A 24,371-nucleotide genomic window follows, 5' to 3' on the forward strand; every position below is an offset into this window, starting at 1 on the left:
TAGAAAGTACACAGTTGGTTTTATTTTACAGCTGGGCTCAGGGATCATTTTTCTGAACAGCACCTCCTGTTGTGGATAACATATGCACTGGTTAAGAAGGCCCAACAGAGCACCTATTCTGGGGACAGTACAATACCAGTTACTCCCAGGGAATCTGGAGGACCCATCCCTGCTGTCCACATGCTCACAACATGGGTAGGAAGACACAGATGGTTTGCCAGCTGAGCTCATTTCAACATACCCTGGGTTTTGCCAGCACTACTCCTTCCCAGGGCAGACTAATGGGCCCTCTAAAAGTTACACGATCTTAGAGGATTTATAACCTCATAAAAACCACAGAGAGCAGAGGTGGCCTGGAGAAGCTAGGGAAGCTAGGGCTTCCTGGGCCAGATGCGGCCTTAGGTGAACGATATTGGAATTGGGATGGCCCAAGAGAAAGAGAGAAGGTGGATGATGCAGCAGCCTTACAGAAGAATAGAGATGAGAAGTGTGTGTGCGTGTGTGTGTGTGTGTGTGTGTGTGAGAGAGAGAGAGAGAGAGAGAGAGAGAGAGATTTGAGGGAGATGTTAAGAAGATTGGTCTGTGTACCTGGCCTACAGTAAGCATTCATTGAATGTTTGTTGAATGACGGATGAATGAATGCTGTAGAAGATAAGTCTAGATAGACTGAATTTGAACTAATACTAGGAATTAGCTATGGAATTGTTTTTAAATGATTCTTTTTTCTCCTAAAAGGCAAGTGCAAAACAAAAAAATAGCTAAACAAAAAAAACCCCCAAAACACAACAACAAAAATATCTGTTGAGTAAGTGGCTAAGGGAGACTTTATGATGACTGAGGAAGGAGGGACTTCATTTAAATCACTTCTTAGTGACCTTGAGCCCACCCACCTGCCTTGGTGCTGCACCCCATCCCCTCCAGAGAAGTGTGTCCCTCGACATGGCCCACCTGCTCTCTGGGGGAAGAAATCCTGTTGGCCAAAGACAAGGGCTCTTTGAGATCAGTCGCCTGGCCTGGCTCCCTGGCCTGCGGGCTCTGTGCCTTGCCTTTCTCTTCCACCTTCAGGTTCCTCTGCCTGAAAAACTGCTGTTGTCGTGCCCTCTGGAACTGTTCCCTCTGCTGGGTTCTCAGTGCCTTCCCCACCTGGCGGCAAGTGGTCACATTGGGGCGGCAGCGGCGACTCTCATGGGTCTCCTGCCAGCGCTCACACTTGGCCTCGTAGCTCTCAGCCCACCAGGCCAAGCCAGAGGCAGGCCTAGGGTCTGGGTTGATCATGATGACCTCGTGAGCATCTGTTGTGCTTGGCTTCCAGTTCCTGGAATAGCTGCCCGGATCTGCCAAGTGCCACGAGGGAGGCGAAGAGGAGGGGTCAGGAGATGGGCCGAAAAATGGCCATCTCCCTGGACGAGGGGGCAGAAATATCACAGAGTCCCATATGTGTGGGTTGACAACTGAAGAGGGGATGATGTCATGTGGGAACTCAGGACTTCTGGATTCAGCCTCTAGACTAATTTCTGCTCTTCTCTGGCCTGCATCTCCCCTTCTGCAAAGTGGCGAGATTCCTCTGGCTGCCACTTCTTCCTTGACCAAACGTCTCACCCTGCCTCTAAGTTAGGGGAACGTGAGAAATAATTGATAAAAATCACTAAAAGCTTCTAGCCTTCTGGAGGGCAGATGGGGCTGTGTTCCTTTTCCAGGGACTTCTAAAGAACCAGTTAAACTGGCTCCCTGATCCCCAATCTAAAAGGAAAGCCAGAATCTTTACTGCTCTCTTGGCCCAGTTGTTACTAACATAGGTGAGTAACTTTTCTCAAGGCCTGGAGGGATAGCCAAACCCCTTGAGGTGCTACCAGTCCTATGGCCAGCACTCACTGTCCTCTGCTTAGCCTTTAGCAGCTATCTTGCCAGCCTGGTCCGGGGCATGGTTCGGGAGGGACACCCCACGCTATTGCCTACAGTCATGGAGTCCTGACCTTGGTCCCTTGGCACTCCACTCCTGGCCCAGGACTGGGCTCTGACTCTGAGGTACAGGACCACCCAGATCCATACTGGCTGAGTACTTGCCACTTGCCCATCACTGACCAAAACTCATTTCAGAGCTTTCAGCTCAGTATCTCTTCAAGTGGCAGGTTCCATTTTTTTAGAATCACCTCCCTGTTAGGGCTAAGTATGGTGCCAAGTCTGCTTTCCTTAGCCCAGACACAGATTGTGCCATCGAAACCAGCAATGATGTGGATTATACCTAAATAAGGCTATTGCCAAGAAAAAGGAAACCAAAGCAAACAAACAAAAACAGTAACCAAAGGTCCCCAGGGAACCAGGCTTGGAGTAGAGGCCACACTTGCTGCCCCTCTCCATGGCCTTACCTGCTACTCACATAAGCCCACCCTCACCCCTACTGCCTTCTCTGTGCCCTTCTCTCTCTTTCCTACTCTCCCTCACCTACCTTCTGCAAATTTATTCATTCTCCTAGAACCCTCTGCTAGCTTGGCTGAGTTGGGGCTGGACATGGCTAAGCTGGATTCTGAACACTGGAAATTCTGGTCCCTGGGGTCAGCCCAGAGACTGATGAAGGGAGGGGGACTTCCCCTTACAGCTGCCGCCTCTCTCTGTCCCACAGCCTCACTACCCACCATCCTGGGAATCTAGCTCCCAGGGAGGTCAGTGGAGGGATTTCTCAGCTTCACCAACCAGGAGGCATTTGCTGGCTCTGGCCCCTCAGGTTTATTTATAGTCAAACAGACCCAACATGTAGCAGCCTCTCCGCCCTTTCATTGGAGTTCCCTGCTCCTCCTGGATCAGTCTGGAATTCTCTGCAGGACTCTTGCTCTCTTTCTCTCTCTCTGGTCATACGACTCCTTACGGGGCAGGGGGCGGGGGTCATGGGTGGGGCCGTATCACACCCTGAGAGGGAGTCTTACACAGTCAGACCCTGTTCGCTCTCCAATGCCTGACTCTCCAGGCTTGGAGGGGCATCTTCTGGTCTTGGGCAGTGCTGACCCCAAGCAGAACTGTTAAGTTGTCGATGCTTGTCCGCTCGTCTCATCCCTGGGTGCTTCTCCCCTCTCTTTAGGCTTTTCTCCTCACTCCTACTCTATAGGGTCCCCTCACTTCTCACCTGCCACTTTCTTCGTTTAAAAACTTAAGAAAGGATCTGAGAGGCCGATTCATATTCAATTATGAAGGACTGGGTGTGCAGGTAAACTCCACTTTCAGAATCTATACTTGTGGTGTCCTAAGCCATAGGCCCTAGTTATTCTGCCGTAAATGGGGGAGGCGAGGTGCCCCGACCCTGGACTCAGACTGTGTGGACTCCTGTCCTGGCCCTGTCATCTACTACCCACATGCTTTGGAACAAGCTATTAACTGTCTCTATGTCTCTGTCTCCTCATTTATAAAGTGGGAACCTACCTCCTAAGGTTATGAGGATTAAAGAGAAAATGCATGTCAAGCATCTGGGACATAGCACACAATAAATGTTAGCTTTTTAGAATAATATGATTATTATCACTCCTGTCCTACAGATCTTGGATATCGAAGACTCAGTGCTATAAGACAAATGTCCCGAGCTAACCTAGCACTCCAGGACGGAGAATGCCTCATCCTCCAATTCCCTCGCCCCCTTTCTCTTTGAAGGGGCACTGTCTACCCCACGGAGGCGATGCTGGTCCCTGGTTGAAATCATATTTACTGTTGCTCTGTTCATCTGACTTCTCGGTGTAGGCTACAGGGAGAAAGGACTACTCTGTGGTCTGGATACAACTGCCATCTCAGGTCTGGCAGAAAGGCAAAGAAGAGAGGACTGCCTGCTTCTCACCTTTAAAATGTGGGGTGCTAGGTCCCCTCCCTGTTTGGTTCCAGGTAATCCCTCAGGCTTCGTAGACTAGGCAGATCCCTTGATTGTGGAGAATCCTCCTGCCTCCTGCTGTGAAGAAGAAAGGGCTGTTAGGGAGAGAGAAGTGTGTGGGCTGTGTCTACGCTAGTTCACTGAAATGCATGGCTGCCCTGCTCTGTTTTCTGGGGGGGCAGACGTTAGCCCTTGCTACGCAAGCTCGGAATTGCAGTGGGAAAGTCTCCTCAGAGATGTGAGTGTTCTCAGGCCCCCAGACTCTCACACTGGGTAGGATTTGGTGTGGCACACCTGGGTAGAATCATACCCAACTTTCCGGAAGGTCTTGGTTATTCTGATTTGCTTAAACACAAGAAGCCATGTTGATGGCTGACTGACAAAGATGGGCTGTAGAAGAAAATGGAATGGGTCCCCATGTGCTTCGAAGAAAGGTCACTGGGCCACTGCCCAGGCAGCCCTTGGTGGCATGACAGGGTCCAGCTGGAGCTCTGGGAAAGGGTGGTATTGGCTGGGGGAGACTGTGCTCACTGCCACAGGGGGAGATCTGGGCGCTGCCCTCACCTGACAGTGCTTTGTTGCTGACTTTCCCGGTCTTTGCTCCTAATTCCCTGCTGTGTGTGTGATAAATGGCCTCCTGCATGAATGAACGGTCTGGACTTCCTAGCCGAGAGCTCTCAGAGTGAGCTAGGAGAGAAGGGCCTGCACCCAAGCTGCTGGGCAGGCAGCTTGGTGCTATGGGGTCCCTGCTGTGAAGGGAGCTGTAAAATGTACCCCCCATCGCTGGGGAGCCTGAACCCTTAGTCATCTGACTCACTGCTAATCTAATCTTATGGATCGAGCAGAGAGTGATGGAAGCTGTGCCTCTGGAGACCAACGCGGGACACTTTCCTGTGTACCCAACCCCCAACACTCAAAACTACAACATCCACTCCAGTGTCTCCCCCTTCAGACCAGGGAAGCTGACAGACAGAGCCTCTTCTGCCCCACCCCAGAATCGGAGGTCCCCAACCTGGACACAAAAGCCTCCTCCTCAGTTACCTTGGGTCCCAGGCTCCAACCCAAGCAGCTCAGGAAAGCATCCCAGCTCCTGGGCAGATCTCGGCTCTGGTCTCTAATGGGGCAAGCTCTCAATCCATGGCTCTGGGCCCCCTTAGCATTTCCCTTCTTGGTACTGTCTTTCTTTTTGTACAGCAGCCTTGCTGAAACAGGATACCACAATACTTGCTCACCCCAGTTCCTCTCTCTTGCTCTCTGGTGCGATCTGAGGGGTGCGTGAACCCTTGAGGCCTTCAGGGCTGGGCTTAGGAGCTCCTCCCACCAGCGGGCATCCCAGCCACCCTTTCTCTTGCTCTTTGATTGGTCTGAGCTCTCGGTCAGTTTCAAGTCAAAAATCCCTTTCTAGCTTAGACAAGGATGGGTCTCTGGGTCAGAGCCAAACCTTGCAGTTTCTATGAAGGGGAAAAAAAGGCCTTTTTGACCTAGAAGAGAGGTTCCAGTGTAGGTTTTCATGTGTATCAGGTAGTTATCTGTGTAAGGATTTTCTCTTTTCTTACTTTACTTCTTCCCAATCCTGGTGTTGTAAAGGCTTTTTGCTCTTCTAAAGTACTGGTATTTTTTTTTTCAGAATTCTGGAATGAGGTCAGCTCTGAATTTCCTCCTTTCTGAAGCAATGGGACGGGGGACAGGGGGTAGGGGAAGGTGAAAAGATGGTGGTTGGGTGGCTGGGAAATCAGGGAGCAATAGCAGGCGGAATCTTATGAAAATATTTCCTAGTCCACTGAACTAGGAAATGTGGGGAAAAACTAAAAGGAACTTATCTGTGTGCATTAAAAAGAAACTATTACAAATGTGATAGTCAGGAAATTTTCAAGAAGTTCAGTATAAGATGGTGGAGAGGGAACCGGATTGGGACAAGTTGACTGAGTAGCTTTGTAACCTTTGTGCAATTCATCTTGTCTGAATGGTCCATTCAACGTCTGAATGGATGATTTATGTGGCTCCCATGAAGTCTAAGACTTCACATATGAGGCACGTAATGAGACTTTTCAATAGCTGTGATAAGGTAACAATTATTAAGAGGTTGGGAGTATGTCACGATCTTCTCAGGTGCCTACTACTGCCTCCATTCTCTGAGGAGAAGAGAGCAGGAGGAGGCAGGGGAACATGAAGAGGATGGATTCTCAAGCACTGGGACTGAAGGGAAACGACATTCCCTCAGGATGAGAGACAATAGCCCAAGGTCCTGCGCCTGAAGCTTGGCACATGGAAATGGGAATGAGGACAGAGGGGCTGGGGAGCCCAAGATGGCAGAGTAAGAGAATGTTATGGGCACAGAAGTATGAGAAGGTTCTGGGAGTTTAGGGCGCTAGAGCATAAGAGAGGACAGGTGACGGTAATAGGAGTTCCTGTGGGCCAACTATTTGGGTTCCACTGAAAGTCAGAAAGAAATGTGTATGAAGATTGAACTCCCTTTTAGGGCTATGCATTCAATGGGATACCACCTCTACTTTAACTGGGGTTTAGAGAGGTTACATGTGTGAGTTCAAGGTCACACAGGTTTGCCTGGCATCAGAGCCTGAGCTTTTAACACTATGTTCTGAGAATAATACAATTAATAAGGTTGTCATACCTATCTATCTATATGGACAGAGAGAGAAACACACACACACACACACACACACACACACAACTCTGAAAACAGAGAACGTACCTTATTTTCAAATGCCCATGAAGTGTCAAAAACTTCATCGTATTGATCATAAAGCAAGCATCATTAAAAAAAAGCAAACATTAGTGTAATGCATTGAAAATGACAGGATTTGACTTTTAGTCTGCTGCTGCCCTCAATCAGTTGTGTGAGTTTGGCTTATTATTTTATTACTATCCCAATTTCTTCATTCGTAAATGGGGAGGGCCCCTTCTGGAGCTGATATTTTCTGCTTCTTTGCTTTCTATTTAAAAATGTATTACCCTCAAAAGAATGATGTTGGACCCTTATCACATAAATAAAAATGAACTCAAAACGGATCAAAGACCTAAATGTAACAGCTAAAACTATAAAACTCTTAGAAGAAAACTTAGGGCAAAATCTTCAGGACATTGGATTTGGCAATGATTTCTTGAATGTGACACCAAAAGCACAATTTGGGATGATGAAAAAGTTCCAGAGATGGATAATGGTGGATGGTTGCATAACAATGTGAATTACTTAAGTAGTGCCACTAAACTGTACGGTTAAAAATGGTTAAAATTCTAAACTTTATGTCGTATATTTTACCACAATAAAAATTATTATATTTCATGCATACAAAAGAATATAGAAAAAAGCAAACATTAAAACAACTTTATTACAGCAGGATTTTCTAACCATAGTACAGTAAAATTAGAAAAAAATAGCAGGGCTTCCCTGGTGGTGCAGTGGTTGAGAGCCCGCCTGCCAATGCAGGGGACACGGGTTCGTGCCCCGGTCTGGGAAGATCCCACATGCCGCGGAGTGGCTGGGCCCGTGAGCCATGGCCGCTGAGCCTGAGCGTCCAGAGACTGTGCTCTGCAACAGGAGAGGCCACAACAGTGAGAGGCCTGTGTACCGCAAAAAAAAAAAAAAAAAAAAAAAACAAAGAAAAGAAAGAAACAGCAAAAGTTGGAAGAAATAAACATTTCAACCTCTTGGGAAAAAAATCCTCCTGGTTTGCTCTTGAAATATAGAGGAAACCAAATCTGTAACTAAGAATGACTTGAAAACAATGCTAATGAGAATATTAAGAACAAAATCTATGAGATATGGCCAAGGCATAGTCTTAAATATTTTTGTATTCGTAGTCTTAAATATTTTCATTACTTAAATAAGGGGGTTTAAAAACAAATTAGCCATTTATTTATTTTCAAATAAATTTCTAAAAAAAGAAAGGAGGTAAGAATAAAAGGGAGATAAAAGGGGAAAGCAATAGAATAAATTGGAATTTAGAGTAGAATTCATTTATTTATTCATAAATAAATTCAGGAACTGGTCCTCGTGTGTGTTTGTGGAGAGAGGTATAAATACCAATAGAAAACAAAAGCAGTAAAATAAACTACTAGCAAGCCAAATCAATGTAAAAAAGCAAAAGTGTACCTGTAAAAATGTATAAATGATACATGGAAAGTAAATATAATTCAATGGAAACTAAAATAAATTTAGAGTTATTTGTGTAACTATGCTAGTGTTTTGAAAATCTGGATAAGATGGATTTAAGAAACTCTGCTTTACCAAATTAGACTCAAGTAGAGATAGATAGTCTAATCATCTGCCTGCCTCTACCTGAGGGTCCCCTTCCTCTAGTGTGTGTTAGTAAAGAGAAGGATTTAGATCAGGCCCTTGTTGAGTTGACCACCTGGCATTTACTGGCTGGCATTCTGTGCTTCTCCTCACTATTTCCAGGTCCCTTTGTTGATGGCCATATCCTGAACTTTGGGATATGGTCGCCTTGATAGATGCTGAGCCCTCTATGAGCTCCCATGAAGGGGTGAATACAGGATAAGAAACACTATGCTTTAGAACCCTGTTGCTTTACCCTTCACAACATCACACAGGGAGGTATAGGATTATCAGATTTTATGGTAGGGTTGGGGTAATGACCGGGAATCTCAATTATGAAAGAAAAAATTTTAAACTGTATGCTAGTATGACTTTTCCTATACTCCAAGAAATAGCACTATGAAGTTAACCCCTAGTTAACCCATGGAGGGCCCCCTATGGGTGCTACTAGTTCTAATCTTGTTCCCCCTTTCCACTCTACTGGATGACTCCTTATTCATTTTTTGGGAAATGGCAACCTTGCTCAAAAGAAGTTGTCCCTCCAGTATTTTCTCAGCAATGCCTTCCTGAAGTCTAAGTTATTCACTTTAGAATAAGTTCACAGACATTCAACAGAATAGTGCCTGGTGGCCTTGGCAACCCACATTTTGCCGAAGGTACCAGGGGTGTTTGGTGAGGGGAGCTTGGAACTCTAAGTCCTGCAGAGCAGCTCAGGGTGGGCATACTTAAGTCTGTTCCCATTCAAGTTTTCCCCAGTGCAGACTTACAGACTTTCCTCTTTAGTCTTCCAAGTGTCTAGCTGCTAACTGTTTAATCAGATGTCCATACAAACATCCCTAGGACAAATATTCATTCTCAGAGGTGATACAGTCTAAACTCATGAGGAGAAGATAAATATCTTCTGAACTTGCCCATTTGCAAGTTTGCTTCTCTAACAGTGGAGTTACAACTTCACATTCATGGCAGGACAGAATTCTCAGTCCTCTTTTTTGTTGCTTTATGTCATCATTGTTGATAAGAGGACCTTTTACTGTACTAAAACCTCCAAGTTACGCTGTGAGAGATGATCAGTATTGGCATGAGATTCATCTATTGTATAGACGCTAAGAATCTGAAAGGCTTAACCCCAATGCACAGCTAACTGTGGATCCATTCTTGTGGGTCTCAGCACTGAGCAAGGAACAGGTTACTTTTCATCTGAGCCTCCTGAGAAGGACCATCTCACTGGCTTTGACCTGGAAGGGCCCAGACAGGATGCAACTTTAAGCCTGAGGCTGGGGTGGAAGGTGTGTGCATACGTGCGTGCGTGCGTGCGTGTGTGTGTGTGTGTGTGTAAGAATGGACAGATAGAAAAGTGAAGAAGAAGGTAGGCCAGAAAAGGAGGGCCTCCCAGACACCAATCTGTTTGGACTAAAAGGAAAAACTGGGTGTTAGTCTTCAGAGCAACTTAGTTTCTCCCTTTAGACTTTGTTTCAGATTGTGTCCCCTTGGGCCTGTCAGAATACAAAATAAGGCTTATCTCCGAATCAAATATCATCATGAGTTATCCCCTAGGTATGCCATACCCCTTTCTGAACTTTAAAAACTACTGCTTTTTAGGGTTCAATTAAAGCACTGCCCTCCTCTCCCCAGGGTGAGTTGTCCAATAACAGGACTCTGAGAACTTCTAGTTTATCACTAAAAAGCCACCTTATTTATTAAAAACAATATACTTACCTAAATTACTCAGCTACCAAAAGTCACTTAAGAAGAAATTAAAAATATGAAGCTTCTATTCTTTAAAACATGCTTTCACTTACTCTACTTCACTTCCACAAGCCTGGGTCGTCAGAGCCAGTAACTAACTGTCTGAAGCCAAGAATTCTAAGAACCTCAACCATGGTAACCGTACACACCAACACTGTAATTCCAGAGACGTTTGCTCTCTGGTAAGATTAGGTTATTTGATAGTGTTATCCTCTTTCTGAAACTGACAATTTTCCTTCCTAGTTTAAATTGTCATTTTTTGGCCACAGCTTCAGTTAAACAATACCAATTATTTCACAGATGGCTTCACATTCCCAAACTGTAATGTCCTCCAGAGCCTTTTCAATACATCTTACATCTACATTTCTACCCTAACCTTTCAGATCTGTTTTATACTCAGCACAATCTATTATCCATAACAGAGAATATTTTAGTTGATGCAGTAAAATGAACCCAGACTGATCTCACCAGAGCGCTGACATGTTAGATGGCTGTCAGCCTGCTCTGCAGAGAGCATTCCTGGGCTCTGAAGACCAATAATGAAAGCAGCTTGGTGGAGAAATGGGTCAGAAGGCCTTCAGATTTTCTTTCATTTTCTTTTTTTTCAGTTCTATAAAGGGGTAATCTGATACCCTTAAAAGAATTTTTTAAATAGAAAAAGAAAGACCTCATCTTACCACCCAAACACAAATTAGTTTCATATTTTTTACATTCCCTTCTAGTTTTTGCCTGTATGCACACATCTTTTTCTTTTTAAATATAGATTTTGTGTTGTGAATCTACAGTTAAGTGTTTTCTTTCCACTTGATACTGTATTATAAATAGTTTTCATGTTTTTACCTTTTTTCACATTTTTACTTTTTAGTGTTGTCACAATCTTTCATAATGTGAGTGTGCTACGATCTGTTTAATAATTTCCTTATTATTGAATGACAGCCATGCCTCCCTAGCATTGTTCAGGATAATGATAAACCACTGGTTAATACCATTTAATAGACATAAAAATAACTATGAGTTATAATATAATTTTCTGTGATTACAATGATAAATTCAGAGCTGGGATAACTTTCAACTTTGGAACAAGATTACTTTATGTATCATATCTGATACGTCCTGTTGCTCACTCTGAAGGGTTTTGCCCTGAGTGGCAGCCCAGGGCAATAGAGCAGCAAGGGTGCTCCAAAGTAGGCCTGCCTGTGTTGGAAGCCTGGCTTCACCTTTACTGCCTGTTTCAGTTTAGTAAATTATTTAACCTCTTTACATCTCAGTTTCTTCCTCTGTAAAATGACTATAATGATAATCCCTACCCTATGGGGATTATTTAAAGATTATATGACCTAACACTTATATAGTACTCAGTACATGTTAGCTGTAACTATTATTTTAGCCCTTGTGACCTGTCAGTGGTGGAGGTAATGGATCCTCAGTTGGATCTGCAGTTGTATGAATACGAAGGAGTGCTTTCAGTGAGTTTTTGTCTGGTATAATTTCACAAGTATATCTATAGGATAAAAATGTTTAAAGTTATCACTTCAAAAGACCAATAAACATGTGGAACCTCTCCATCCATGAGATGATGCCAAAAGTTAAAATATGTAATCTTTTGACAATCTAAATATCTTTATTATTATTATTTTTGTGTGCTTAATAAAATATGTAACTTTAAAAAAATTTTTTTTTATTTTTTATTTTGTGGTACACGGGCCTCTCACTGTTGTGGCCTCTCCCGCTGCGGAGCACAGGCTCCGGACTCGCAGGCCCAGTGGCCACGGCTCACGGGCCCAGCCGCTCCACGGCACGTGGGATCCTCCCGGACCGGGGCACGAACCCATGTCCCCTGCTTCGGCAGGCGGACCCCCAACCACTGCACCACCAGGGAAGCCCTGTGTATCATTTTTGACTCACTGTTTAAAGACACCAGAGGAACAATAAGAAATACCAAGGCATATTTCTGAAAATTACACAGATGAGCACACACCGTTGATATGTTCTAATAATATATCACAGAAGGACACAGTTCACAACAAAGTAAATTTTCACTCAGCAAGTGTCCATTGAACCCTATAGGTCTTATCAAAGCTATCAGCTTCTTGGATAAAATGCTAGTACTCCCCCCCGCACCTCCCCTACCATGTGTAGTGTGAAAGGGAGGTGCAATGACAATGATTCTTCACTGAGATTAATTTGTACCCAATTCAGAAAGAGATTTTCTCTGGGTCCTAAAGTCCCTCAAAACCCAAGAGCCTCCTTGACCAAATCCACAGTCATTAACTTCCCCATCCCACAAGTCCCCTGGGCAAACTGATAAACCCAGGCCTTCCACCCACCTAACAGGTGAGTAACCTAGAGCTGCACAGCACCAATCAGAGCATCCCCATGGGCAAGTAGGTATGGGCTAATGTTTCTTTAGTTCCTGGTGGCTCATCAGCCAGCCAGGAACCAGACACAGAGGCTGCCTGGGGGACTATTCTATACATGGCAAAGAAATGGAGGCAGAAGGTGGGGCAGGAAATGGACTGTAATAGGAGCTGAAGATCCAGCTAGAAAATCAAGGCTCACTTACTTGGGAGAGAGCTGATCCACAGCTCTGGAGAGCTATAGAAAGGCTGTATAGGTGCCTGGGGTACTTCCATCTCCAGAGGTTCCGTTTTGGGCCACACTGCTTCGGGGCTGCAGTTGCCCACACTGCAGTTGCCCACACTGGCTGTTGCTATGGAAGAACCTAGAAAAGAAGGATGTGGGTGAGCAGGCAGGAGCACCACACATGCATATCACCTGGCTCCGAAGCTCTCAAACCTAAAAGGTCCAGCACTGGACCACAACTCAGTGTGGCAGCCCATCAGTAATTCCCCCAACAAACACCAAAAGAAATAAGGCTCTGCTGCTTCTGCTTCCTAATCTTATTAGTTCTCTCATAAACTCATAATTCTGAAAACATGCATTTGCTGATGATTAACAGACAAGTGGGCACTCCCTGGGGTTAAATTAGAACAGGCATGAATGAGAGATTCCCTGTTACAAAATTTGAACCCAGCAATTAAACAGAAACTGGTTGTCTTCCGTAAACTGAACTCAACTAAATTGGTTGATTAGCTTTGAGTAAGTGTTAATGTATAGAAATTCCTTTAAAAACAAACACATACTGTTCTACATGCATGAAACATCTGGAAGGATACTCAAGAACCTGGAAAGATCTGTCTCTCTTCCAGGGAAGGAACTGTTCAGACAGGTTAGAAGGAAAACCTTTCAGCTGATTCCCTTTTTGTACCATTATGAATTTTAAACCATGTAAGAGTATTATTTATTCAAAAGTATCCAGTTAAAGCTTTTAAAAGAGAGAATGAAAAACACATCCTATATCCCTGCTATTGTCAAAGTTGGCTCACTCCAAAGTTTACAGATTTTTCCTCCTAGCCTCACCTTTTAAGCATCTATCCTTCAACAGTTCTTCTTCCTCTGCCCAACAGCTCTGAAATCACAGAGGTTAAGGTTTCTTTGACCCTTTGTGTACGAGTCTGGTTATATCTATGTACCCATTTTACTTTTTTATTTTTAACATACGTTCACATGTTTCCACAAAGGATCCAAGGTGGCCCATAATGTAAGGACACACAATATTAGCTTTAAAAAAACATGAAAAAAAAAAAGGGAAATCATGATCCTGGAAATGGGTTGCATCCTTTTAAGGGGTGAAAATAACAGAATGAGTGAGCCAGAGATTTGGGAAAGGATCTCACATTTCCAAATGTCCAAATCTTAAAATTGCACCAAGTGGGAATGTAGCTGTGGCAATATTAACCTGAGAGAGCTCTATGATCATTGTCTTTACTCATCACTTGGTTGCAAGGTTATAAATGACAGGGTAAGTCAAGGAGGGCAAGTAGACAGATAAGAGTCATTTCCTGATTCTCAAAAGAAGGGGCATCACCTAGGGAAGGGGACTCCAAAATCCTACAGGAATCATCTTGATATACTAAAGTTTCTAGGTGGTAAAAGTATCTCATTTGACCCTAGCAGCCAGATGGAACTTAGAAAAGTAGTGAAAAGCTACTCAACTGAATGCAAGTCATATGACTAGGAGCATGTCAGTGGAAAGTTCAAGTGAAGATGCTGTGGAAGAGCAGTTCACCTTGTGGTTGAGCGTCCTCAGAATGTGCAATGGGAGATGCAGTACCTGCTCTGTCTCACAGTGACCCTCCAACCTCTAAACTCATCTTTCCTGGGAAGCGGAATTCAAAAAGTCAATTTAAAAAAAAGATTAAAGTCTCTAGTAGAGAAATTTTATCAGAGCCTAGTATTAAGAGCTGTAGAGCCACAAGTTTCCCATGATACAGCCTTAGCAGAGGCTGTTAAGGCAGTGACAGAAAATTTGTACCGAGGGAAATAGCAGAAGAGTTTGCCTACAATTCATGAAAATGATCCCTGCACTTGGCCTGAAGGAAATCAGCAAAATTTATAACAGCTTGTGTATTTGTATGCGGGATTGAGAATGAATTTAATTTGTTAATTTCTCTGAATTATCACATAAGATTCAGAAGATGCTCTCTCTGCCTAGAAACCACCTCACTGGGATAACTATGCCTACGGGGTTCCTTTGCCTATGACTCCTACTTGCTAACAGACTGGCAGCCTGGCCCCAGGGCCTGGTCGCTGCTCCCAGTGCAATGGTGGATATGGTGTCAACGGTTGCAAAATCAAAGCCCCTTACATCCTCTCCATGCCTCTGTCCCACCCCCCACCCCACTCACCATTGATGTTCAGGAACGGGAAGGTGTCCTGGATGGGAACGTGGTGCTGTGACTGGTCCAGCTCATCTTCCTCATCTTCTTCATCCACATCATTATCTTTCTCATCCCAAGGAGCAGATCCAGTGGATCCTACCCGAGAAACACACACACACACACACACAAAGGTCAAAAGTGAGGCGCTCACGTTGCACTGTCATCCCTGCAGCTGACCCACTGTTCAAGCTAGGCACTGCCAGCACAGAGGTTCCTTGGGTTCAGTGTGCACCCTCAATGCCAAAGAGTGGGAACCAAGGGTGTTCACCCCACTCCCAGCTCCTCCTACGGAGCCCCAGTGCAAGCTCTCATCCCCTCCCCTATCCAGGAGCTGCAGACCCTACTCCCTTCTCCTAGAAATCTTTTAATTCCTACTCTAAACCCCTTTCTACACATTAGCATCCCTTCTAAGGACCCAAGGAGCACAGCTTCTCTCCTTTATAAGCTTACTGTGAAGACAGACCCTTCCCTCATGGCAGAGCCTCACTAGATTCACTGGAGGTCAAGTCTAAATTATCTGGCTCTTAGTCGGAACTTGCTAAACATTGAGTAAATATAGGGATCAGGTGGTATTCTCCTAGGAAAAATACCATACAAATTAAATGATCACTTACCCATCATTTATAAAGAGAACTTAATAGCCTTCATAATGTCATGTCAATTGATTCTTAGAACAGCCTTTGAAATACGCAGGAAAGATGAGAACCCAGATGTTATAGTGAGAGAAGCTGAGGCTCAAAAGGTTGAATGACTTGATTCAATGTCCCACAAGTAGTGAGATGGAAAGACCGAGGTTTATAACTCAGACCTTCTAAGTTTTAATCCCTCCTTCTTCTAAACTGGCCTGGCCTCTCTTCTCAGTGTTGAGTCCCAAGAGAAGTTATTTTTTATAGAACTCAATACCCCCTCTTCTTTCTAATGCTTTACTATTCCACTGCGTGGGCAGGAAGAGTGTGCTGAGTTTATATCTTTTGTTCTCTGGGTTCTTTCTAGGGACAGGATTTCTTGCTTTATTTACCAGTCTTCAACTTTGTAAGCGAGGCAACTTCCAAGTCGACTATCGCTTTAAGGGTCCAGCCCGGAACCTGGCACACTGTCCACCTTCTCCCCAGCAGCTGGGGCCTCACCTGGGTTAATGATAGAGCCCTGGGGCTGGGGGATGTCACACACTTGATATATCTTCACTGGGTTCATGGGCACCTCCTTGGTGCCGTCGTACATCAGGTTGAATTCCCTGCTCTTGTTGAGCGCACAGCAGAGGTGGGCCTTCCATTTAGCTGGGTCGGGGTTGTCCACCCCTTCCTGGTACTTCCCCCATCTCCACAGCCCAGGCCTGAGGGATAGGAAACTGCAGTGAGTGCCTGCTTGTTGCCCAGAAACACTGGAAAGTGTGCCCGCCCTCCCTCATACAGACACAGATACACACAGCCCTGCCTGACCGCCCCATCACCCCAACTCCAATTTACAGAGACTGCAGCAGAAAACACCACGCTGAGGACCAGGCAAGGCAGGGCCTGAGAGAAATTAAGCCAAATGCAAGTACAATATTTTAAAAAGAGGAGCCTCATCTCAAGTGCTTGTGCCAACATCATCTGTCAAGACTACAATGGCCTTAATGAAGGGTTGAAAATAAAGAAAAATCTGGAACAAGTGTACACCAAAATACTAATGGTAACTTTTGGATAGCAAGATTTCAGGTAATTTTGTTTTGTTTTGTTTGCCTTATTTGTTTTTCACATGAATTGCTTATATAATGAGAAGAGAAAGGGAGGTGGCGTATGATATGAAGAATTTAGGCTTGCTGCTCCCTCTCCCTTCAGTCTTTAATCTGATGCACAAATAACTGTTGAAACCAAGTACCTTTAGGAGTAGCAGCCCATAGGTGGGCAGGAAGAACGCTCTGGGGGTTCAGCTTGCCTCAGTGCGAGGCTGAGGGCCCCAAGTCCTAAAAAACTCACACCACCTGCCTTTCCCTGCTTCCTCAAACTCCCACATTGAGAACATTTTGCTAGGAACACCAGTGGCTGGTGGCCTGGGCCAAAACCAGTGTGGCCCCGCCTCTCTGGTTTTCAATTTCCAGGTCTAACGGGCATTTGTGTGTCTGTTCACGGGATATCAGCCCTCCCCCACTGTTAACGTATCTCAGATGTCTACACTTTCTTCAGGGCTGTGACGTATGTGCTGGTGCAGAAAAGGGGGATGTCTTTTGCAGAGGACTCAAGGTCAGGAAGCACACGGCAGCTTGTTCAAGTGGACAGGGCACATCGCTTGTCCAGTCCCAACTCCCCGCCTCTGCTCCTGAACTAGACTACTTCCTCAAGCCGAAATGGAACTTTTCCGGCCCCATCCTTTGAGCTCTCTGGTCTCCCTCAGTCAATCCCTGCAGAGCCTCACAATCATGAGGAAGCTTCTCTCAACAGCCGAGCTAAATCCTTCTCCTCCAATGCACTCATTTCTTCTTACCATCTTCTCAGACCTGGGGGCTCCTCCACTTGATGTGCAGTATGGAATGAAGCAGTTTGACAAAGCTGCTGCCCTTGGGCACTCAGCAGGCTCCATTCCATCCAACCCCCTGTAGGGGATTTCAACCTCATCAGTCCCTAGTGTCGGAGAGGCACGTCTCCAGTTGCCCCTGGCAGTACCTGGCTGCTGCCTCCTCACGTTTTCCTCTCTCTTTGCTTGATCCTCCGTGCCCACTCCCGCTCTGGCCCCATCCAGCTGGCTTGGGCTGTGCTGACTTTGGCACAGGTCTGCAAAATTTCTGTGGCTCCCTGAATCCCTGCCCCTCCACAGAGAGCAGCCAGACTAACATCCTGCTCACAACACAGCCATTCCCCAGGGCCCACTCAGATGATGCAGAGAACCTGAGGCTGATGCAGCAGAGGGTGGTACCCACCACATGACAATCGTTGTGCTTTATAAACATCCCTTATTCAAACCCATTCTGAGTCTTGCCTCTGAGATTCTGGTCACTGGGCAGGTCCCTATTTCTCTTCCTAAAATGGACACAGTCTCTGCATTTTCATGGCAATTTACGAGTCCCTTCCCACACACTGATTTCACTCAATTCTCACAACAATCCTGTGAGGCAGGCAAGACTGGTTTTAGCCCCATTTTACTGAAGGGGAAGCTAAAGCCCAAAGAGATTATGTGACTTGTTCAAGACCACACATGCAAGGGATGGTAGTAGGATCTGAAGCCAGGTCTTCCAGCTCCTGGTCAGAAGGGGCCGTCTGATAATGGGGGAGCTGATAGGCCTGGGTTCAAACCCTAACCCCACCGCTTATTGGCTATGTGACTTGGGCAAGTTACTTAGCCCCTCTGAGACTCAGCTTCTGCATCTGTAACATGAGGGTGCCGTCCCCCTTACAGTGTTCTCGAGAAGCAAATGAGATAATGGACCTAGGGTATGCAGCAGGCACCCACTTAATGCTAGTCAGAACTGCCCACACCCCATATCCTGCCAAAGGCCTGTCAGAGCTTGGGATCTGTGAAAGCACCCTCACTCTTCTCCTGACACCCAGGCCCTCCCTTAGCATTCTGCAAACAGATACACAGATATAAATAGGACAAAGCAGCTTCCCACAGCCAATTTTTCCTCAAGCCCTAAGCATACAGAACATTCTCACGAGTGGAGCTTTCAGGAACCAGTCTCCTCCCACATGGCCAGCCACCACCAGGCACTTCAACAGCAAGTCCAGTTTCAGACCAAGGCCACAGCGAGAGGCCAGCTGGGCCAGGGCAGGCCCATCCCCCTCTGATGCCAGCTCCAGTCATTGGTGCTGATTTACAGATGTTTTCCTTACCACTTTCATATCATTATTTAATTTTTACATTAAAAGCATTCATTTACTTTCTAATATTCACAGGCCAATTTTTCTTCTACCTCTCATCTCTACACCCAATATAACTGAGTTGGGTGGGAAACAACTCTAAGTTGGCTCTCCTTTGAGGTATGAGCCCACCTTTCCTGGCCCAGTCTCAGCAAGAACCTGGAGCATCAATCTTGAGAGGCTCAGGGCAGGGACTGGATTTCACTTCTGACTTCCAACTTATAGTCAGGGAAGAAATGGGCAAACTCATTTCTCTGTGTCTTGGGAGTGCAGGAACTAAAGCTACTCATGAGATGGAAGACTGACCAGCACAGAGAAGTTGGTCTGGAGCAGAGGCATGGGCTCCGGAGTTACAAACCACATAATACCCCTTCCCACAACGAGCTTCCCACCTACTTCTGTCTTAGACTTGGGTTTCACTGACATTTTATGAAATGCCACGTGATTCAATCTTATTTTCAGTGAAGCAAAATAACTCTCACATCAGAGCTACTCTTCAGTTAGGAAAACATATTTGTAGAATAAAAACCTGTAATTAAATCACCTTTCATTTTTAAGCGGAGGTTATGGATGGGGCAAAATGTTTTAACATCAAAAGAAAAACTTGCAAAGGGCCCTCGACACCCATTCTACAGGCTGTTAGGAGCCTGCGAACACTCAGGAGTTCTGCCCTGATCTGGACAGCCATTCCCGGGCCAGAGCAAGAGCCCTGAGCGAATGAAGGGTTGATTGCTGGCTGACCCTTGGGAGTTCTAGAACAACATACACAGCATACACACACTTATAGGAGTTTAGCCAATCACACCTGGGATCCCTTGGGATGTGAGTTGAGTAGCTTTGACCAATGGGAAAGAATAAATGGCCTCAACCATAACAGACATGCCCCAACAAGAGAAATTACTATGCCTGCTAAGTTTGCCCCTACCCCCCATCATAAACATTCTTTTTGTTGCATCAGCATTTTGGATCTAGTACCTTCTTCAAGCCAAAATTGAAAACAGGAAAACAAAAAACCAGAAAGGTCTGAGAGAACTGGAAAACACTTCAAGTCAGATGGTAAAAGAATACCTTGACCTTGAAAATGGTATTTTCCTCCTCTTGGTGGGGGCTATGCCGGGTGGCATGTTTCTAGGGAATCTGGAAGCGTTTGGAGTCCCTATGTAGCCAGATGAGCCCAGGGTACAGGCCACTATCCACTTGGGCCACCAACCAGGGCTTCAGCCGAACTCAGCGGGGGTGGAGAGCCATGATCTGGGTTGGGGGGAGGGGGAAGAAATGGGGAGAGGAGAATTAGGCCAGCCCCTGGGAAAAGTTCCCAGCCACTGTTCCCATATGATAGAGCTACAGTTCCATTAGATTACAGCAAAGAAACTAAATATGGGAATAAACTGTGCCAGGTGGGGCAGAAAAGAAAACGGGTTAAAAGGTTCTTTTGATTCTTATTCCAAAGCCATTTATTTTTCATGCTCTAGCCAAATCAGACTTATCACGTAAGTAGATCGCATTTCTTCTATTTAAATCCTGAGGCAGAAAAATAAAGAGATGATGTCATCCCTGCTGGAAAACAGTCCTTCCGCAAGTACCAAGGGAAGAGAAGAGAAACTGCTCTTTTCAATCTCATCTCGGGAGAAGGAAGAAAAAAGTTATGGAAATAGCAGGTATATAGGCAAGAACTTGAAGCATGCTCTCTTTTTAGACAACTAAGGTGAATGGGAATATTTTAGTAAGAAATGACACCATCATGATGAGAGAGAAGTAGGTGAGGGATGGTCCCTGGTTCCAAAGTCCTCACTTACATAGATGAGCAGGCAGTGTATCCACAGGGATCTGAGAGCTGGGCCTCAAGTCAGTTTTCCTTTCTCTGGGCCACCCAAAGTTTCTGCACCAAAAAAAAAAAAATGCGGGGAGTGGGGGTCTGAGCTGGTTATCCCTACGACAATCCAGTGTCTAGGAGAAGGCTTGGGAGCACTGGAGACAAAGTGTAAGAACCCTGCCCTGTATCTGAGTCTGGTAAAGCTAAGATGCCCTAGAATGATCAAATACCACAGTTCCTAACCCTATAGAGTACTAAAACCAGTCATAAGACAAGCTCTGTACTGCTGGGACAGCCTCCTCACCTGGGTCTGTTTACCTCCCCACAGAGGCTGAATTGAACTGATTGGTTGCTGGAGCCAGCCTGGGTAAAGTCTGCAATTGATTCTCATAAAGGGCATAGCATAGCAGATAACATTGGTGGCAGCGGCCAGCGCTCAAAGCGGGGAAACAAAGGCCTGCCCAGATTGGGTGCCTAAAGGAAAAAGCAGTTACTGGAGAAGTGTTTGCCTGGGGTGTTGTGTTTAGATTTTTTGGCGTTCTCATTTCTCTTTGTTTTTACTTCGGGTGAGAAAGGCCTGCAAAAGAACGTTCACTCAACAAATATTTGTCCGTCAGCTACTGTGTGACAAGGGCGACATTAGTTACTAAACACAATGTTCTCATCAGACTTCTTGAAGAAATTCACATTGGAATTGCTCAAACATCCACTGACCTGAGAAAAGGAAGATAAATAAGTCACCGTCCCACCCAGAAAGATTCCCACCTGGATCGCGGTTCAGAACCCAAACCAGCTGAGTCAGCTGAAGGCTCCCCCGAAGGCTCCCCCTCGGAGGAACTTAGCTTAAGGGGTGGGTCCTAAGGCCACTTCTCTCCCCAGCCAGGCTCCCAACAAATGGGAAAACTCAAACCCAGCTCGGTCACTGGCACTTTAAGAGCAAGGCAGGGCCTGCTCTCACCTGAGCCTTCTGACCCAATTACCAAGTTCTGCAACTGAAACCTTCCCCCCTGGGGGCAGCTCACAGTGGGTAGGTGAGGTAGCACTCGGTATTCAAGTGCCCCCCACCCCCATGTTCTTGGCCTTGGTGTAGGTTGCTATGTAGGGCTGCAAAGTCAAGCTATCAAACCATGGTGAACATTTACCTTATAAGGAGGAGGGAATGCATATTCTCCCCAGGGCAAGTTCTAGCCTTCTCTTCCTCAGTCCTGGCCTGCAGGAAGGGGGATGGGGTAAGGGAAGAACAAAGAGAACAGGGAAATGGGCAGCAAACTGGTCCACCTAGTGAGGGGCTTTCGAGAATTTCTGTTGCAATATTGGTCAGTCTTGTGTCGAGGCCTGGCAGACACGTGAAATCCACCTCTTGACAGATCATGGGCTTTGAAGAAAAAGGCTTATCCTAGTTGATCCACAGCACATCAAAAAAAATTAAGGCAACCAGGCAAACGCAAGGAACTGCACAGAGTGATGGGGAGGGAGAGGCAGCCACCGTTAGAGGTCAATGACTAAGATCTAGAGCCCTGTGTTCTCAGCAGTCTCCCAAGATGGCAGTACACAGGAGCAATGCTGCCCCAGCCTCTTCCTCCTCTATGCCCCACCTCCATCACAGCTAACCCTCTCCACCTTCTGAAAGTCCACCGAGATCTCCTCCACCTGCCACCCAGCACCTAAGACTATAAGAACAGGCAGAGAGGGAAACTTTGGAAGCAATCAAAATCACAGAGAAAAATATCTAATTAGACATTCATAGGTTGCAATATCAAGTAGCCATTAACATCGAGGCATCTGAAGAATTTTTACTGGATTTGGGAAAATGTTTAAATATGTACTTAAGGGGGAAAAAGGCATCATACAATATTGACTGTATAGTAGTATCTCCATCTTGTAACAGGACGCGCACTTGTGTACATAAGCACAGAGAATTTTTGAAAGGGAAACAAATAATACATCGATGCGACAAGAAGTTCTTAGTGGTTACCTGGTGATAGGACTGTGGGTGGATTTTATACGTGCCTAAGTACTTCTATATACGATTCACATTTTCCTACAATGCCGTGTGTCGATTCACAACTTAAAAACAAAACACTACAAGTAGTATTCTTTTTAACCACAAGAAGCGAAGACATTTCTTGGTCACTGGGAGATATAAAAGATGATGGCCTTCAGCTAATGAAACCATGGTAACAACAATCCTCTACCTACATAGGCTTAACAGTTTTTTCATGCGCTTTTGTTTAACGTGTCTGATTTCATCCTCATAATGAAATGATCATCCCCATTGTTATCATCCCCATTTTACAGCTGGGTTAACTGAGGCACAGCAAAGTGTTTTATCTGGGGCCTGGACCCAACACTTCTCAGTCAGAGTGTGCTGTACCATATCCTGCCACTGCACCCAGCCTTCTAAGTCCCTTCCTTCTTCTATACACCAAGAAAGTAAATGAAAGACATCAACAAAGATCCAAGCAGCATGGAGGGCCAACGAAGTGGTTAGGGAGGAGACTGCATGACACCCACCCTTAAACACACCTAAACCAGAGTTCTCTTTCAGAACACTCTCACCACCCAAATCCCAATGCCCACAGAACAAGCTTAGCCTACTTTAACTCAGCTCTGGCATCTCTAGCTGCCATCACAGCCAAATTCAAGGCCTGTGTCTCCAACAGGTATTCAACTAGCCAAAGAACAAAGATTTAACCCATCCACTTCCCTCATACTGGGCACTGAGCAGGGACACTATCAACCTCCCCAAGGCATAAACCACTCAATCTCACACCCCCATTCCAGGGAACAGGTCCCCTACAAACACCTGTACTGCCGCCTCTGCAGCCCCTGCCCAGACTAGTTTCCAGGGACACGGCCACCCCAAAGCCAAGATTCAGTCGTCAGTGGTTTTGCTCAGAGTAAAACACACACCCTCATTTCTTGCAGACAGGCCTCCGGAGTGGTCCTGCTTTTTCCCTTCCTCCTGGAGAGACCTGAAATGCCATCTTCCACGTTCCCCAGTCTTTCCTCCGTTTAGTTTAGTCCTGTTCAGGGGTAAATTCTGGGCCTCGAGCCATAATGCCCACACCCTGCCTCCCTGCTTGATTGAAGTTGGCGGCTGGAGAGGGAGCTACAGGGCAGAGGTGCTGCTGTCACCCAGGAGACAAACATCGAAAACTACTCTCCTGGGTCAGCATCAGCTTTCACCAACCCCTACTCAAACACCTTCTTCCTCTCCCTTCCCTGGCTTCCACTTCTGACATCCACCAAGAGAGCAGGGCTGGGGTAGGGATGACCCCTTTACCACACAGCAGGCTCCCTGTGAACAGTGGCACCCTGGACCTGCTTTCCAGTCAGGCCTGGAAGACTTTCCCCACTTCTCTATACCAGCCCTCCAGCCCTTTCAGGCGAAGAGGGCCTCACCCCCAGAGCAACCACACACGGTGCCACCGTCGCCAGCACGTAGCTTCGCTACTTGGAAATTCACAGGTGTCTCTCAGGCCCAGGGCAGGGGCCTGACTGTGCTAAACAAATCCCAGGAGAGGAAACAAACGATAAAGTTACTGGCCGGCCCGACGCGCAATTTCCCAAAACACCCACCAAGATCAAGCGCCGGCCGGCCTGGGAAATCCCCTCTTCGGGATCCAGGGGCCTGCGGAGCCGTGGGCTGGGAGGACCAGCGTGGTGGAGGAGCCTTAGCGCTCCCCGACGGCTGGTGGGTAGGGGCCCGAGAGCGTCACACTCCAGTTGGGCGGGAGGGAAAGGGAGTCGACAGAAGTAGGGGGTCGGTAAGGGCCCAGCGCCCCCGGGCTAGGACGGCCCGAAAGCTACCTGAAGCAGAGCGATGGGCACCCAGCCCTACAGGCTATCCCCAAACAAACAGATGTCCTTAAGCAAGCGTTCCTCACCCCCACAAACGCTGGAGGGGACGCTTCTTCACCGGCGGGCGTGTCCTCCCTCCCTCAAGCGAGGCTCCAGACGTTGGCGTCCCCACCTTTCTTCAATCCGGCCGCCAGAAGCGAACGTCCCTCCGAACCAAGTCCCCAGTTAGGATCACCCGTCGCCACTGCTC

The 24,371-nt window shown here is 46.3% G+C and overlaps 1 protein-coding gene across 1 annotated transcript; it reads right to left on the reverse strand.

The window, feature by feature from the left end:
- Positions 1-1,221: 1,221 nt before the first annotated feature.
- Positions 1,222-24,371, reverse strand: LOC309797811 (interferon regulatory factor 6-like). Its single transcript, XM_082646217.1, has 7 exons — positions 24,208-24,371; positions 15,799-16,004; positions 14,639-14,767; positions 12,454-12,612; positions 6,561-6,592; positions 3,818-3,922; positions 1,222-1,334 (listed from the first exon to the last, which is right to left on the reverse strand). Exons 2-6 carry the CDS (start codon positions 15,890-15,892, stop codon positions 3,884-3,886), a joined length of 453 nt encoding a protein of 150 aa, XP_082502343.1. The 5' UTR covers positions 15,893-16,004; positions 24,208-24,371; the 3' UTR covers positions 1,222-1,334; positions 3,818-3,883.

Source organism: Mesoplodon mirus, assembly GCF_964341445.2.
Source record: "Mesoplodon mirus genome assembly, contig: HAP1_SCAFFOLD_1008, whole genome shotgun sequence".
Lineage (NCBI taxonomy): Eukaryota > Metazoa > Chordata > Mammalia > Artiodactyla > Ziphiidae > Mesoplodon > Mesoplodon mirus.

Excerpts from the sequence above, each read along its gene's own strand:
- LOC309797811 (XM_082646217.1), bottom strand. The coding sequence starts at position 15,892 with ATGTACGACGGCACCAAGGAGGTGCCCATGAACCCAGTGAAGATATAT. Across the intron at positions 14,768-15,798 it reads GGGCTCTATCATTAACCCAG|GATCCACTGGATCTGCTCCT; the intron begins GTGAGGCCCCAG and ends TTTCTCGGGTAG. Across the intron at positions 3,923-6,560 it reads CATGGGCATTTGAAAATAAG|GAGGCAGGAGGATTCTCCAC; the intron begins GTACGTTCTCTG and ends TCTTCACAGCAG.